Source organism: Rhineura floridana, chromosome 7, assembly GCF_030035675.1.
Source record: "Rhineura floridana isolate rRhiFlo1 chromosome 7, rRhiFlo1.hap2, whole genome shotgun sequence".
In the NCBI taxonomy this organism is placed as follows: domain Eukaryota; kingdom Metazoa; phylum Chordata; class Lepidosauria; order Squamata; family Rhineuridae; genus Rhineura; species Rhineura floridana.
In genome coordinates, this window is record NC_084486.1 from 142,967,524 (window position 1) to 142,984,067 (window position 16,544).

At 42.2% G+C, this 16,544-nt stretch overlaps 1 protein-coding gene across 4 annotated transcripts in view; it reads left to right on the forward strand.

Annotated features, from left to right (window-relative positions):
• The window catches only part of RFC4 (replication factor C subunit 4), a 27,939-nt gene extending 12,432 nt beyond the window's left edge, over positions 1 to 15,507 (forward strand). For 3 of the 4 annotated variants that reach the window (XM_061637412.1, XM_061637411.1, XM_061637413.1), the window contains exons 4-11: positions 4,183 to 4,262; positions 5,690 to 5,809; positions 7,331 to 7,474; positions 8,021 to 8,141; positions 9,148 to 9,273; positions 11,268 to 11,348; positions 14,353 to 14,466; positions 15,329 to 15,507. In XM_061637412.1, the coding sequence (XP_061493396.1) occupies positions 4,183 to 4,262; positions 5,690 to 5,809; positions 7,331 to 7,474; positions 8,021 to 8,141; positions 9,148 to 9,273; positions 11,268 to 11,348; positions 14,353 to 14,466; positions 15,329 to 15,415 (873 nt within the window). In that variant the 3' untranslated portion in view covers positions 15,416 to 15,507. The remainder of the gene's footprint in view (positions 1 to 4,182; positions 4,263 to 5,689; positions 5,810 to 7,330; positions 7,475 to 8,020; positions 8,142 to 9,147; positions 9,274 to 11,267; positions 11,349 to 14,352; positions 14,467 to 15,328) is intronic. The other variant, XM_061637414.1, reaches the window with a different exon arrangement.
• Positions 15,508 to 16,544: the final 1,037 nt, after the last annotated feature.

Here is a 16,544-nt window from a genome sequence, read left to right on the forward strand (position 1 = left end):
AGTTTGGAGAGGTCTTTTTGGAGCTCTTCGCAATCCCTTTTTGTTTTAACAACCCTGAACAATTTAGTGTCATCAGCAAACTTGGCCACTTCACTGCTCACTCCTAATTCTAGGTCATTAATGAACAAGTTGAAAAGTACAGGTCCCAATACCGATCCTTGAGGGACTCCACTTTCTACAGCCCTCCATTGGGAGAACTGTCCGTTTATTCCTACTCTCTGCTTTCTGCTTCTTAACCAATTTCTTATCCACAAGAGGACCTCTCCTCTTATTCCATGACTGCTAAGCTTCCTCAGAAGCCTTTGGTGAGGTACCTTGTCAAACGCTTTTTGAAAGTCTAAGTACACTATGTCCACTGGATCACCTCTATCTATATGCTTGTTGACACTCTCAAAGAATTCTAATAGGTTACTGAGACAGGACTTTCCCTTGCAGAAGCCATGCTGGCTGTGCTTCAGCAAGGCTTGTTCTTCTATGTGCTTAGTTAATCTAGCTTTAATAATACTTTCTATCAGTTTTCCAGGGACAGAAGTTAAGCTAACTGGCCTGTAATTTCTGGGACCCCCTCTGGATCCCTTTTTGAAGATTGGCGTTACATTTGCCACTTTCCAGTCCTCAGGCACGGAGGAGGACCCAAGGGACAAGTTACATATTTTAGTTAGCAGATCAGCAATTTCACATTTGAGTTCTTTGAGAACTCTCGGCTGGATGCGATCCGGGCCTGGTGATTTGTCAGTTTTTATATTGTCCATTAAGCTTAGAACTTCCTCTCTCGTTACCACTATTTGTCTCAGTTCCTCAGAATCCCTTCCTGCAAATGTTAGTTCAGGTTCAGGGATCTGCCCTATATCTTCCACTGTGAAGACAGATGCAAAGAATTCATTTAGCTTCTCTGCAATCTCCTTATCGTTCTTTAGTACACCTTTGACTCCCTTATCATCCAAGGGTCCAATTGTCTCCCTAGATGGTCTCCTGCTTTGAATGTATTTATAGAATTTTTTGTTGTTGGTTTTTATGTTCTTAGCAGTGTGCTCCTCAAATTCTTTTTTAGCATCCCTTATTGTCTTCTTGCATTTCTTTTGCCAGAGTTTGTGTTCTTTTTTATTTTCTTCATTCGGACAAGACTTCCATTTTTTGAAGGAAGACTTTTTGCCTCTTAGAGCTTCCTTGACTTTGCTCGTTAACCATGCTGGCATCTTCTTGGCCCTGGCGGTACCTTTTCTGATCTGCGGTATGCACTCCAGTTGAGCTTCTAATATAGTGTTTTTAAACAACTTCCAAGCATTTTCGAGTGATGTGACCCTCTGGACTTTGTTTTTCAGCTTTCTTTTTACCAATCCCCTCATTTTTGTGAAGTTTCCTCTTTTGAAGTCAAATGTGACCGTGTTGGATTTTCTTGGCAATTGACCAGTTACATGTATGTTTAATTTAATAGCACTGTGGTCACTGCTCCCAATCGGTTCAACAACACTTACATCTTGCACCAGGTCCCGGTCCCCACTGAGGATTAAGTTCAGGGTTGCCGTCCCTCTGGTCGGTTCCATGACCAACTGATCTAGGGAATAGTCATTTAGAATATCTAGAAACTTTGCTTCTTTGTCATGACTGGAACACATATGCAGCCAGTCTATGTCCGGGTAGTTGAAGTCACCCATTACTACCACATTTCCTAGTTTGGATGCTTCCTCAATTTCATATCTCATCTCAAGGTCTCCCTGAGCATTTTGATCAGGGGGACGATAGATCGTTCCCAGTATTAAGTCCCTCCTGGGGCATGGTATCACCACCCACAACGATTCTGTGGAGGAGTCTGCCTCTTTTGGGGTTTTGAGCTTGCTGGATTCAATGCCTTCTTTCACGTATAGAGCGACTCCGCCACCAATACGTCCTTCCCTGTCCTTCCGATATAGTTTATATCCAGGGATAACCGTATCCCACTGGTTTTCTCCATTCCACCAGGTCTCCGTTATGCTCACTATATCAATGCTCTCCTCTAAGACCAAGCACTCCAGTTCTCCCATCTTGGTTCGCAGGCTCCTAGCATTAGCGTACAGGCACTTGTAAGCAGTGTCTCTCTTCAAGTGTCTTTGGCACTTGTGGTTATGCCTGTGGTAATTTTGCTCTTCTGAATTTATATCCTGTGCCCCTGCTCTCACAATGCCTACTTCTAGGCCTACTCCTTTTAAAATTTCATCATTTCTTTGGTTTTTATCCCAGGAGGGAGGTTTATTCCGAACCGGACCTTTCTCAGCTCCTGTTGGGTTTCCCCCCTCAGTCAGTTTAAAAGCTGCTCTGCCACCTTTTTAATTTTAAGTGCCAGCAGTCTGGTTCCATTCTGGTTCAAGTGGAGCCCGTCCCTTTTGTACAGGCCCGGCTTGTCCCAAAATGTTCCCCAGTGCCTAACAAATCCAAACCCTTCCACCCGACACCATCGTCTCATCCACGCATTGAGACTGCAAAGCTGGGCCTGTCTGGCTGGGCCTGCGCGTGGAACCGGTAGCATTTCAGAAAAAGCCACCTTGGAGGTCCTGGCTTTCAGCATCCTACCTAGCAACCTAAATTTTGCTTCCAGGACCTCACGGCTGCATTTCCCCATGTCGTTGGTGCCAACGTGCACCACGACCACTGACTCCTTCCCAGCACTGTCTACCAAACTATCTAAACGACGTGGAAAGTAGCAGGACAGTAGCTGTTTCATCTGAAATTTTGCTTGCCTGTCAACAACACATCCTGCAGAATAATGTATTATTCCTGCTATATCTTCATCCACTTGTAACAAAAACAAAAAAATCAAACTAGAATCCAAAGAACTGAGTTGTGAGTTCTTGGCACACCCAAGGGGACCTTTGGGTTTGCGTTCCTTGGAGCACCAGTGTTCATGATCTTAAAACAGATGATTGGCATTCTTTTTGAATCTTTTGCAGTAATCTGAAACAAGATATAGAGATATCAAAAATACAAGCATGATATTGTTAAAAAAGGGGGGTGGAGAATACTTTGAAAAAACAGCTTGTAATCGCTCTGTGGTTGAACGTGAAAAGATTAAAAATCCCGCTAGGCAGACCTTAGTGCTTGGACATGGCTAAACTAGCTCTTTGGATTCTAGCCTGAATTTTTAAGTGCTCATTAGCTGGTATGTATTAGGGTTGACATGCCTGTCAAATATTGTCAATTGACTACATTTTTATTTGCTGGCAGTCCAGTATTCCATAAAACCAAAAACTGCTGTTGTGTAGGTAGCAGCTTATTATAGTTTTATTATAGTGTCCTTTTGTCAGCAATTTTATGAGGGCTTCTTGTCCCTCTAGCTTTGCAGCATTTAAGTGGGAGTGGGGAAACCTAGCTGCATAGTAAAGCTTCTACCAACCACCTGCTCTACTGCAGACATCTCTGAACATGGATACAAGTAGCCCTCTGCAGCAAAAGTCTTGCTAGCTGAAAGAACTAGGGAGTACTCCCCCCTCTATGTGATCTGGCTGTTTGTTCTGTAATGTTCCTGTGAGGGATTTGGCTCTAGCAGGAACAGTTACTATTAAAAGAACTGAAGGAAACGGTTGAAGTAAAACACAGAAGATACCACTGTGAGGATTACCTAGTGTTCCCCAATAAAGCCAAAGAAAGAAAGAATTCACAACAGTTAATAGAAGCCTTGCTTAAGCATTATTATAAGCATCGTAGCAATTCATTTAAAAGTTTTAAAAACTTAGTATCATTTATTCACAATAAGTTAACTTGTTTTTGCAATTAGCTTAAGTATCAATCATGTTGTTTTTAAAGCATTAATTTTATTAGAACATTTGACCAGTCAGTTGATTGACCAAATCCTTTTTTTGACTGGTCCATTGTCCAACACTAGTATGCATCTCTCTGGTATTTAAGATATTATCATCTGGAACTTCTGTTCCACCCATTTCCTTCTGTCTTAGGCAGATTACAGAATTTTTAAAAACTAAAGCATAAAGATAGCATCTTAAACTGATAAAAGCCCTATAAATGTTAGATTAAAATCTACACCAGCAGTTTTACATGTCTGTTATTTGCAAAGTCTGTCACAGGGTTGAGTTGTAGCAAAGATGCTCATGTGTAATAAAACAAATGCACAAGGATAACATTGTCTGAACATTCTTGTTCCACCAAAATATTTACTTATGAAATACTGTATGTAACCTCCTGCTGTTGCAGCTTCCCAATCTCTTGTTCTATGGCCCACCTGGAACTGGAAAAACATCTACTATTTTAGCAGCAGCCAGAGAACTCTATGGGTAAGTCCTGGAGTTGAATGGCATTCAAGTGTCTCTTTTCAGTCCGACAATCCTCTAGCACTTTCAGTGACTTGATAGTGGCCACATTTGCACGTCACGAGAAACGAGCAGAAACTAGGCAGAATGAGCCTTGGGCTTGTGTGCCTCTCCCTTCTTCCAGCACAGTAGGGAGGAAAAGTTTAGATGCTTAACTTGTAGTTTGGTGTGGTACCTGGACTGACAAACTGGAGTTAACACTTAATAGACCAATTTCAAGGGACAGTTATTGAAGCTGGCTTGTTTAAACTAACCACAGGTAAGATTAACCACATCTGAATGACATGATAAACTGTGGCTAATCCAAAAGTGAAAGCTTCCAAAGTTCAGTGCTTATTTCTGCTCATTTTGTTGTCACAGCTAAGTCATGAGCTTAATTTCGCACACGTGAATGCAGCCTGTGTCTCTAAATATGTGTGCTGCTCTAGTTCATAGATATCTTTGAGGTTACCTTCTTAAAACGTCTCTAACTACGAACAGTAAAGCCATTCAATTTTTTTTGGTGGGGGGGATATTCTGTGAGAGAATAGAGAAAGGAATTTAAAAAATCCAGTAACTGGATATATATATATTTGAAAGATTGCTTTCTAGCCTATGATGAGCTACATGGCCAACATTCTTTTGACTTGCCTTGAGTTTCCTTACACCAAAGTTTACATTTATCTGTATCTGAAATGAAAGAGTGGAATCCAGTGTTGTGTGAGTGTACTTGTGCTCGTGCAACAGGACTTCCACTTCCTCTTTGGGGAGTGTGAGGGGACTCTATGAGGAAGGAGAGGAAGAATATAAAAATCAGTTAAGGAACAGATTTGAGGCTTTAAACTTAGTTGACAGAGAACCAGAAGAACTAAGGAGTGAAGTCAAAGACATCAGGGAGGAATTCAAAAAGACCATACCTCTAGTTAAAAAGAGAGAAAGGCCTCACTGGATGACTGATGAAACTAGTGTAACCTTTGCCTGGCTGGTGCGCTCCAGACATTTTGACTACAACTCCTATCATCCCCAGGCAGATGGCTATGTTGGCAGCTGCTGATGGGAGTTGTAGTCCAAAATGTCTGGAGGGCACCAGGGCTGGCATAGGTATTTAATGCAGGAAAAACAGAACTAAGGCCTTTTAAAGTGAGATTTTTATCCCAGTCTGTATCTGTATTGGACTAAAAGTTGTTTTTATAAATGTTTTTATTGTCTAATTGCTTTGGGATGCTTTATAAGAAGTGATTAATAAATTTAAATAATGAATCTGTGATCCAGGCTCCCCAAACAAATGGAATGAGAAATCCTTACTTTAACTAAGGAAAACCAACTTCCAGAATTCAGTATGTGAAGCCAGATTAACAGCTACATGTAACAAATATATTTAAACTTGGCTATATTTCTGTTGTGATAAATAGGCCTGAACTGTTCCGGCAGAGAGTCCTTGAGTTAAATGCATCTGATGAACGGGGAATACAAGTCATTCGAGAGAAAGTGAAGCGTTTTGCTCAGCTGACAGTGTCAGGAAGTCGTTCAGAGTAAGCACAATGATCAAAGCCACTCTGTAGGATTGTGTTTCTCTCCTTTTCAATTTTATATGGGTTACATTTGTAATGCTAAAATAAGCCATGAGTCAGCATTGCGAGATGGCTTTCAGGCTTTAAAGTACATGCCCCAGTGAGTCATCAGAGCATCACTACATTCTGAGGGAATTTATCCTTCACCAGCTGCACCCATCTTGCCCTACTGTGCCTGATAGGGCATTTATGGAAAGAGTGAAATCGTATGTCTTTCTAATGCTGAATGTACTGGTCTTCTATAGCACCCTGAATAGCTTATCATTGGGGTTCTTGACATTTTATGTTCTTTGTTCGATCTGTCAGCTACTCAGGAGTTGGCTGAACCATGGCTATTTGGCTGGGGATGATGGGAGTTGTAGTCTACAACATGAGGGATCCCATGATTGAAGATCACTGGAATAGTGTGAGGGGCATTATCTTGTCTTTCACCCCAGGCAGAAAATTGTCTTGGCCAGTCCTGAATGTACTTGCCCCATGCAGTGGTCCCTTCTCATATTAATTTGCATTCTAATAATCAGTGGGGTTTTCCTTTTGTATGTATTTTTCAGTTAAAGTGTGTAAAATGTAAAAAAAAAGACCCCACCTCTCAAAAAAACTCTATAAATTAATTAAAAATTGCCAGATACACGTCAGTAGCTTACACAGTAAGGAGTATCCTATATAATTCTGACCTTATTTGAGTCTTCCCAAATGTAACTAAAACAATTGGCTTTTGCCCTTAATTCAGGAATGTAAAGATCATTGGGGGGGGGAGGGATTACATGGGACCTGCATGGTTTAAATTATTTAAATAAAGGAGCCCACATGAAACAAAAAGCTGGCAGAGAAAAGAAGATTGCCCCATTGATCTCATAATGGACAATTGGCACATGGGGACCCTCTCGTATTGTACTGTGAGATAGGACAAGGGTGGGTTAGCATTTTAAGTGACTTGACCTGACACCCTGGCAGGTGTCTGCTTCTCACTCTTTTGAAAAATCGTTGGTCACATTACCTCTTCGGATCAGCTGTCCTCCATATCATACTTTATGCTCCTTTCCTTCTCCTCTGATTGCTGTGCCCTGAAAGCCAGCTAGTCCAGCCCTTTGCTTGGGGCAGAGCAACAGGGGAGTTCCAATTTGACATTCTCCCCATTTTAAAAAGAACATTCCAAGTCTTAAGATTAAGCCATGCATGTGCCACATCTTTGTTTTGTAAGAAGCTCATATACAAAAGGAATTGAACTTGTTTCTAGAAAATAATTGAAAGTACAAGTAAGAACTTGGAACAGGGTGTGCCACAGTCCTCTGAGATGCATGTCCTCCTTGCAAGAAAAGTTCTGAAATATTAAAACATCTTTCAGATCTCGAACTAATCTAGGCGTCTATGCAATGCTTATATCATAGTTTGTTGGATTTGCCAGTATGTGCTACATAAAACATAACTTGCGCTAGTTCCTTAAGTTGTTAATGTGTGTTTTGGCAATGGGTGTGTGTTTAGTGGCAAGCCGTGTCCCCCTTTTAAGATTATAATCTTGGATGAAGCAGATTCTATGACCTCAGCAGCCCAAGCAGCTTTAAGGCGCACAATGGAAAGAGAATCCAAAACAACGCGCTTCTGCCTTATTTGTAATTACATCAGCCGGTATGTATGGGTTTTTATTATGCTTTCTTATTTATTGTTTATTGGAAAAAGGTTTAGTACCCTGCTTTTCTCTACAAGATCCTTTGATAAAAAGCTTGTGTTTTAAATGTTTGCTTAGATTCCACTTGTGAAAAATGAGAAATGTAACATAATTGATGTATTGCTAACTTGGTTTTTCTGCTAAGAGTAGGAAGGGGTGTAAACTACACTAGGGCCCCGCTTCTCGGCACCCTGCTTTTTGACATTCCGTTAATACGGCGCCAGCGGGGCGATCAGCTGGAGGGGGGCTGGAGCTCCCCGCACTCCAGCTGATCGTGCCGGAGGAGGGGAAGATCAGCTGTAGAGCGCTACAGCTGATCTTCTCCTCCTCTGGTGCAATCAGCGGGTTAGGTTCCAGACCCCTGCGCTACAGCTGATTCGCTTTTCGGCGGGGGTCTGGAACCTAACCTGCCGTATGAGTGGGGCCCTACTGTATATTGTCTTGTTCTACAGAAACTGGAGATAATGGATTCTTCTTGTAATTGTTTCGCTTTCTCCTTCTGACAGGATAATTGAACCCATAACATCTCGATGCTCTAAATTTCGTTTCAAGCCCCTTTCAGACAAAATCCAACAGCAGAGACTTCTTGACATTGCTGAAAAGGAGAATGTGACTCTTAGCAGTGAGGTAGTTTTTCTGTTCATCCAAAGATTCATTGTTTTTAATCCTGTGAAAAGAAACTGATGCATTTGCTCAGTGTATTTTTCTGGGTCAACGCTGAGCTACCTGCATAGTATAATAATTACCCACATTTCACAGAAGGGTCAGTGGCTCTAGGAAACAAGTCAAAATAATTAAGCATAGTAAAGGAATTTCTGTGCTAGGTCAATGGTAGTCAGTATTTCTGGTGAGTGTGTCGTAAGTCAAGTGCAAAGTACAGAATAGTGCCATTCTAGTGAGTAGGACAGTACATAAACAATTTTCGTGGCCTTACTTCATTAAGCCAGGGTGTAGACTACAGTGTTGGAGAGAGAGGATGAGCTTAAGCCTGTCTCTGTGTGATATCCAGGCTCACATGCCACTCTGCTGCCATTCAGGAATGCTGCAAACTCATGCTGCCAATGTCACAGGGCTTTATGTCTGGAGCAAATTGTGCCTGCCCGTTTATACCAATCCTGGCAGATGCAGTCACACTGTACTGCATAAGGCCTCTCTGGCAGTAGTGAGAGAACTCGCACGTAGTAATAGCAAGGGGAGAGGGAAAACCTCCACAATAAACTTGGAAAGGACTGGTATGAAAACATTCTGTTCTAGCTCAAACTTGTGAGATTAAGCTTAAAGTTTACTCTCATGTTCCTAGAATAGTATTCTTGTTTGATATAGAGATCTGATAGTGCTAGAAAAAAGGCAAGGGGACAGATCACACCCCTTATATTGTGGTCATTAGAACATCTGCTGGTTTGTAATGGAGAAGGAAAACTTGTAACTACATGTGACAAATAATTTTTATTTGGGGAACATGTCCTGTTCTCCCCCTGAATGTGCTAGTCTTTCTACTCAGCTGGCTAAGATATCATATCTGCTGTTGGACGAGAAGATGATGCTTCAAAAAAGGATCTCTGCTGCCCATCTCTGCTCATCATTCTTTACTTTGGTTTCCTTGTAAAGTACTATTTCTTCCTGCGTTGCACAGGCAATCTCTTACCTTGTTCACGCATCAGAAGGAGACTTGAGAAAAGCAATCACGCTACTTCAAAGTGCTACACGACTAACTGGCGGGAAAGAGGTCACTGAGAAAATTGTAGCTGAAATTGCAGCGGTAAGTCTAGTTCATATTTGTAAGGTGGTCTGTTCTGTGTTTGCTGATGTAAAATGGTGTTTTTTTCTTCAAAGCTCTGTTTTCAGCAGTGGCTCATTTGTTTCATGGCTTGCCATGAATACCAAAGTTAACAGGGGTGTGAAATGAAGCATATAAAAATGTATTCCATATAAACCTTTGAACTAGGAGCTCTGATTCAAAAAGGAAAAGGTTTTTCAGTAAAATCCTTTCACTTTATGCTTAAACTTCTGCTAAGTCCAACTGACTTTTCTTACATATTATTTACTAGGTAGATGCTATTATATCAGTCTGATATTACTGGATTATATCTTGCACATGTACAGTGCTTCAGTGCAGTGAAATATAACCCAGTCTGTGAGCTTGTGGTGGTAGGTTTTAGCTTGGTTTTAGTAGCTTGTGGTAGTGCATCAATCCTTATGTCAGCTCTGGGGTCCCCAGTGTGGCAGTTGTGGTACCACAGTGCCCAACAACACACTGCCACAGTGCCTTGCTGCCAAACAAGCCTCTCTGCCCCTCTCATTTTTATTTTTTAAATTGAAGTTTTTTGTTTGTTATTTGGGGGGGGGTTACCTGCTGCTTTTGTCTGATTTATTTGTTGGTGGGCTGGGGGTATAGGTGGCTTACTGGAGGGGGGGTATTGCCAGTTTTTCTTCTGTAAAATTGGTATTTTGTGGTGCCCCCAACAGTTGCTTGGATTTTCAAAAGTGCCCTCAGGCCCAGAAAGGTTGGGAACCCCTGGGTTAGCCCTACAAAATAAATAGGTTAAAGAATTAACTCGCACATCATTTCAGAAGGATTTAAAAGTATTTAAGGGCTTTGCCTCTGCACGTTTGCATCCCAGCCCCACACACAGGGACTCCCCCGCCCAGGCTCCCAAGTGTACACACCCAGGGACTCCCAAACACATGTGCATACACCTAGCCAGGGACTCCCAAACGTGCATGTGTGCACACAACCATGCAGCCAGGGACTCTCAAAGGGACACGTGTGCGCACGCAGTCAGGAGCTCCCAAAGGGGAGTGTACACATGCAGCCAGAGGCTCGCCGGCAGACACAGACCCCCACCCAGGGGCTCCTAAACTCTGTCATGCGCACACATGGATATTCTCTCTCCCTCCCTCCCCTCAAGTATGGACTCTTCCACACACGAACTCTCTCACAGATGGACTCCCAAACACACCCAGGCAACTTCCAATACAGCCTCCCAGGCACTTGCTGCTGCTCCGTTTAGGCAGCTTAGTGGCCTCCCCCCTGATCAGGCTGCTGCCCTGCCTCAGCCGCTTAGCTGCCTCCCGTGTTGTTGCTGCTGCCCACCACCTCAAAACTGCAATATTTATAATCATTCCTTCAAATAGGGAGCTTGATCGTTGTGTGTGCTCCCCCCCCCCAAATCTGCAATATATCGTGGTTTCTGCATATAGTATGGGAGGACTCCCAGTACGTAGAAAAAAACATTCAGTGGAAAACACCAAAAATGCCCCAATGAGGCCTGAGCATACTCATTACCCTTTAAGAGCCGTAGAACATTGAAAGCAGTTGAGCATTACTTGGGAGGAAAATGAGGCCGGCCATGGAGTGAAATGTTACTGACAAATAATGCAGCTATATATGCTGCTTGCTAATCTACTTCTACTGCTTCCACACACATATTCCTTGCCCAATCCTAAGGGTTGACTCATTAACTTTGAGGCAAAAGGATTCTGCATGGTGCTGTGAATAGCACCGGAGAAAAATACCAGTGGTATGGTAGTTGCCATATGGCTATTTTTCTACATTAAAAAGGTGTGTAAATCAAAAAGTGTTAGCTGAAGTGACTATTGGAGAAGAGCCATGGAAAATAAGAGTATACTGGTGATGGCTTCTAGACTTTTGCCTATGCATCTGGGCTTGCATTAATATTAAAAAAAAAGTTTTGGCATATCAATGAGAAGGCAACATATCTGTGTCTTTACTTATGCAACTTTCTGTTTTAGATTGTCCCTCAAGAAATGTTAGATGGACTATTAGCTGCCTGTCAGAGTGGTTCATTTGAAAAACTGGAAACTGTAACAAAGGTAGCTTGCTTTTTAAATTTAGAAGATTTTTTAAATGTTTAATTTTCTTTGTGTTAGTAGGTTGAACATGCTGTGAGATGAGGTGATAGTGGTTATGTAAGCATATTGAAACTAAAAACTGCTTGCCTTTAAGCTAGCCATGGTGTAAGTGTAACATGAACTCCCTGACATTTATTCCCTGTGACCTTAAGTGGGAAAGCACTCCCAAGGAGGGAGTAGTAGTATTCCCTGGTTACAAAAATCTCTAGAGGTAAAACTGTCCAGCTCAGTTTGTACTGTAACAATTTGTGCAACCAGTTTCTTTGGAGTGTTTTTGCGCTGTCTTGTAGCATTGACTAATGTTAAACCTTAAGCATATTGTATGAATAATTTAATAGGGGCGGGTTCTGAAAGCACATGCAAACAGTTAATTGTATGTGTGGTGCTTCACATTTCCATCTACCAATCATCCATTCCCTCCTACAACTATTTTCCTGGTCTACCTCTGAGTAGTTATGATCAAGAGACACCCAGAGAAAAAAATAGACTATGGATAGAGTGCCTGGGTTTACTAGAACCTCATGTTCTTTTGACCTCCCCTCACCTCTTTGATAAGCCATGCAGGTCCACCCACACCTCTCCTTCTTTATTTACTGGGCTAGTCTCTAGTCTTCCCAGCTGTCTGGGAATACTGCACCCTTTCACTCATGTTTCTTTGTTCCCTTATATCAGGGGTTGGTAGCCTCAAGCCTCTTACCTGGCCTTTCGGACCTTCCCCAGGCCACATGCATCACTGGCCCTCCCTCATACCCTTAAGTGTGTTTGCCTAACTAGCACTGTCCTTGACCCCGGTAATACCTCTTGCTTGTCTGGATGGGAGAGCCAGTGTGGTGTAGTGGTTGGAGTGTTCGACTGCGACCTGGGAGACTAGGGTCACTGCCTCTCAGCCTCAGAGGAAGGCAAAGATTAACCACCTCTGAATACTACTTACCATGAAAAGCCTATTCATAGGGTCATCATAAGTTGGGATCGACTTGAAGGCAGTCTGTGACGCCCTTCCCTGGCTCTCCCTGTCAGGTTCCTACCTGCTCGTGGTTACTGCCTGTCACTAGGCACCACCAGGGACTCCACCAGTCCGGACTGTCCTTTTTATGGTTTCTCTCCCCGCTCTAGCACAGATCTCAACAGATCCCCCTGCTAGGCAGCACCACCAGTCACGTCCTATAACCAGTATTCCCAGAGACTCTGCCTGAGTCTCTCTCAATCAGGTTACCTCTGTGACTGCGTGCTCAAGCTGTCCCACTCCCTTTGTATCAATGCAGATACATATATTTCTGATTTGCTCTGAATACTTGTGGTGTTATTCTTCCCTTTCCCGCTGCCACCATTTGTTAACCTTCAGCCTTGGTATTTACCTTACCCTCCCTTCTGGTCTGTGAAACCCCAGCCAAGGATCAGGCCTTTGGTAAACCAAATATATTTATTAAATAACAAAGATAACAAGATTTCTTTATAAAGGCACTTAAGCATATGGTTACATCTATTCCTGAGGTACTGGTCTTAGTATTAATCCGAACTCCACACTCTCCTCTCATAAACCCACCAAACAACCCTCTAACGTCCACACTGCACCTCACATCCACCTTCCACCTCACATCCACCCATTTATACTGTCAGCCATTTTAAACATTCAGCCAATCATCCAGCATTCTACTGCCCATTCACTCCCCCCTCCTCTTTCATTCCACTTACCATGTATCTCCTATACAAACAGCACTTACCATATATACACTAATAATAATAATCACACAGTCCATTTCCATTTTATCTGGATGGAGGAAAGAAATGTGTATGTATGTAGAACCCTATGTGCAAAGATAAAATGTGTATTCATTGCTTTGCCTACTTTTGCCGCTCCCCCCCCACTGATATGTGCCCACCCCCTTGGGAGGTTGCCCAGAAGGGAATTTGGCTCTCTTGTTGAAAGAGGTGCCACATCCCTGCCCTACATGTCTGCAGATAGCTCTACAAGAGGAGTGTCCTTATCGCAACATGTAACCAAAAACTGTAAACAGGCTCCCATCTCCAGTGGACTTCTAGTGTGGCCCATTTCATAACCCCATATCCTCCTGACATTTCAAGCCTCTTGGCAGACTTTGCTAGTCATCTGAAGCATAAATGGCAAATGGAGGATGAATATAAATGGATCTTTCTGTAGTATGAAAACCTGGTCTTTTCTTTGGCTAGGCATATAAGATATCAGCTTGTGAATAACATGGTGGTTTAGACCTTTAAAAGCTGGAATGCCCAAATTTTTATCACAACCTGGTTAAAGCTTGCTAGGATCACCAAGGGCCAACTACAACTGCTCTGAGGTTAGAGTTGCCCGCAGACTGTCAGTTCCTGCTTTTACAGTGTTGAATATCCTTCCTTACAATAGAGATGGACTGGATACAATGTGAAGATCTTCTTAAAAATTACATTAGTAGATTGTAATTTCTTAAGTCTTTTCCAGCAGTGCAAAATTTTCACGAAGCACCTAGTCTCTCAAGAAGCATGTCACACCCATACCATAATACTAAATGAGGGGCGGCCTCTGGTTGTCACCCAGACTTCACAAATAATTATCTGATTTGTGTTTAAAATCTCTCATTAAACAGTAGTACAGTACTTGTGTACAATAAAATGAGATAGCCCTCTATTGTTTGAACCATCAAATAATCCTCTGGGTGTTAGACAAATCCCATTTAAGCTGCCAGTTCTGAATTGGCATTATGTAGCATGCTTGTATTTTGTAATACAGTTATTCCCTATTTCAGGAAACTGTGTATCACAATAGACCTTGTGGGCACATGGTGGGGAGCAAACAATAAGCTGAGCTTTGTGTCTTCTGGGTTTTTACGATTTAAGTCAAGTACTTTCACTCTGTATTGATGAAGTGTTTGTAGTGTAAATCAGTAACATCTTAGTTTAAAACTGTTATATGCTAGCTGCTTTCAATATTTGTTTCCCCCTATATGTCTAGAATCTGATCAATGAAGGTTATGCAGCTACTCAGCTTATAAACCAGCTTCATGATATTATTGTTGAGAGAGATCTGAGTGACAAGCAGAAATCTGTTATTGCAGAGAAACTTGCTGTAAGTCTGTTTTGTTCCCTTTTTAGTGGCTTCTGTCTCCTCTCTCTCTCTCTCTCTCTCCCTCTAGTATGAGGCAGGTCTCCTTTTATGGTAATAGGTAGTTTCGAGGGCCTGAAGAGAAATAGCTGTTGCAAATGTCAGTTGTCACCCCAATTCAACTTGCCTGAGCTATAAGTCACCCTCTACGCTTAGTTGAATATAGGAGGAAAGTAAGTAGGTTTTAGTATCGTGTTGCATTTCTGTAGTGATTAACAGGGCGCCTCATTCCCCGTTTGGACAAGGTGAAAAGACATAGACCACTGAGACTACTTAGGTGTGCTTCTGTCACCTGCTACAGAGAAACAGAAAGGAAGTAGCTGGTAATTCTCAGCTTTCTGGACTTGTTTTTCTCCAGGTGGGAGAAAAGTTGGGAGACAATAACTGTAGACCAGTCTTGTTGGTCTGCCTGAAAAACGGCTGAGGAGCACCAATTTAAATTTTAACAGGGATTCCTCTATCAAATGAGGATCACATAGAGATCTGTCAACTCAAAATATATTGTATTCTTCCAATTTTGTGAAAATTGTGGCTTGTATAAGTTGTATTTATTTATTTATTTATTATTTAATTAATTTAATTTATATACCGCCCTAAGCCTGAAGGCTCTCTGGGCGGTGTACAAAAAGATAAAAAAAGATAGTAGCGTCTATCTGGGGAGGGGAGAGGTCAAACTACTTTTGATTTGAACCTCCCTAAATAGCTTGAAAAACTAATGTATTGGGGGGAGAAGGAGATTTGTAAAACATCTCTTGTTCTCTGGCTGCATGATAGGGCTATCACTGAACCTGGAAAATCTTGACCACCCCTAATGTTTGTTTTGCAGGAGGCAGACAAATGCTTGGCAGACGGTTCTGATGAGTTCTTACAGTTGATCGGCCTCTGTGCGGTGGTGATGCAACAGCTCAGCTAACTCAAAATATCCAACAGCAGAGCAAAATTGTTTCTTTTTGATGCAGCGTCTTGTATACGTTTTTCATAATAAAATACAGCCTGGGTCCATGACATTCTAGCACTGTAACTGTCCCACTCAGTTGAGCTTTACTGATACTATACACCAGTGGTTCCCAAACTTTTCCCCCACTTGAAGATTGCTGATGGTCTGGGTGGACCACTTCATTATTTTTCTGCCTGTTGTAGTAATTGCACTGTGCTAGATGCTGTGTGATTAACTGTATTCTTACTGCTTTTATTTCTTGTATTTTATTTCATTGTATTACATTTTGCATCCCATAGAATTCAGAGTGTAACACAACAAACCACAGTATAAGAACTAAAAGCAATAAAAATGCAATCAGTCAATATGAATGTTTAACGTGGGCATGCAGAGGGCCACAGATCACAGTGTGGGGACCCCTGCAATACACCATTCCTGATACTTGAGAAAAGGAATGTGGTCATTTTTCTTGTACCTTCTTCAGGTTTTGTCCTGTCATTCTTCCTGTAGAATTAGCACACTTGCCCATAGATAACCATTTGCCATTAAGATTTATTGAATTATTATTAGATTTATATCCCACCCTTCCTCCCGGTAGGAGTGCAGGGCTTTCACAATCCAGTTCACTTTCATTGTAACATTCCTTCTGTTACAGGGATGTTGTTTCAGGCTGAAGGCATAAACCTAGGATCAGTTCGTTTTTCCACAGCTTTCAGCCATTGTATAACATGCTGTAATAGACCTTGTAGAGCCCAAGACCTCTGGAATGCATACTTTAATGTGGTGAGGGGGTTTGAGAGTGTTGAAGAAGCTGAGAGCAATGCCGTCACGAGTCTAGACCAAGAGGCCAGACTCCTAGCAGGGGCACCCAAGGCAGAATGCTCAAACCTGAGACACCCCACTAAGATGCATCCAGACTCAGAGGAAGGCAATGGTAAACCAGCGCAATACCTCTTACCATGAAAACCCTATGAACAGAGTATCCAAAATGCAACACGAGCTACTGGGGGAACAACAAATGCAAGTAGCACTGTGACTAATGATAACACTGGGTCAAAGCTGAAAGGAAGCCCAGAGGCTGAAGTGCACAGATGTAAAAGGAGAG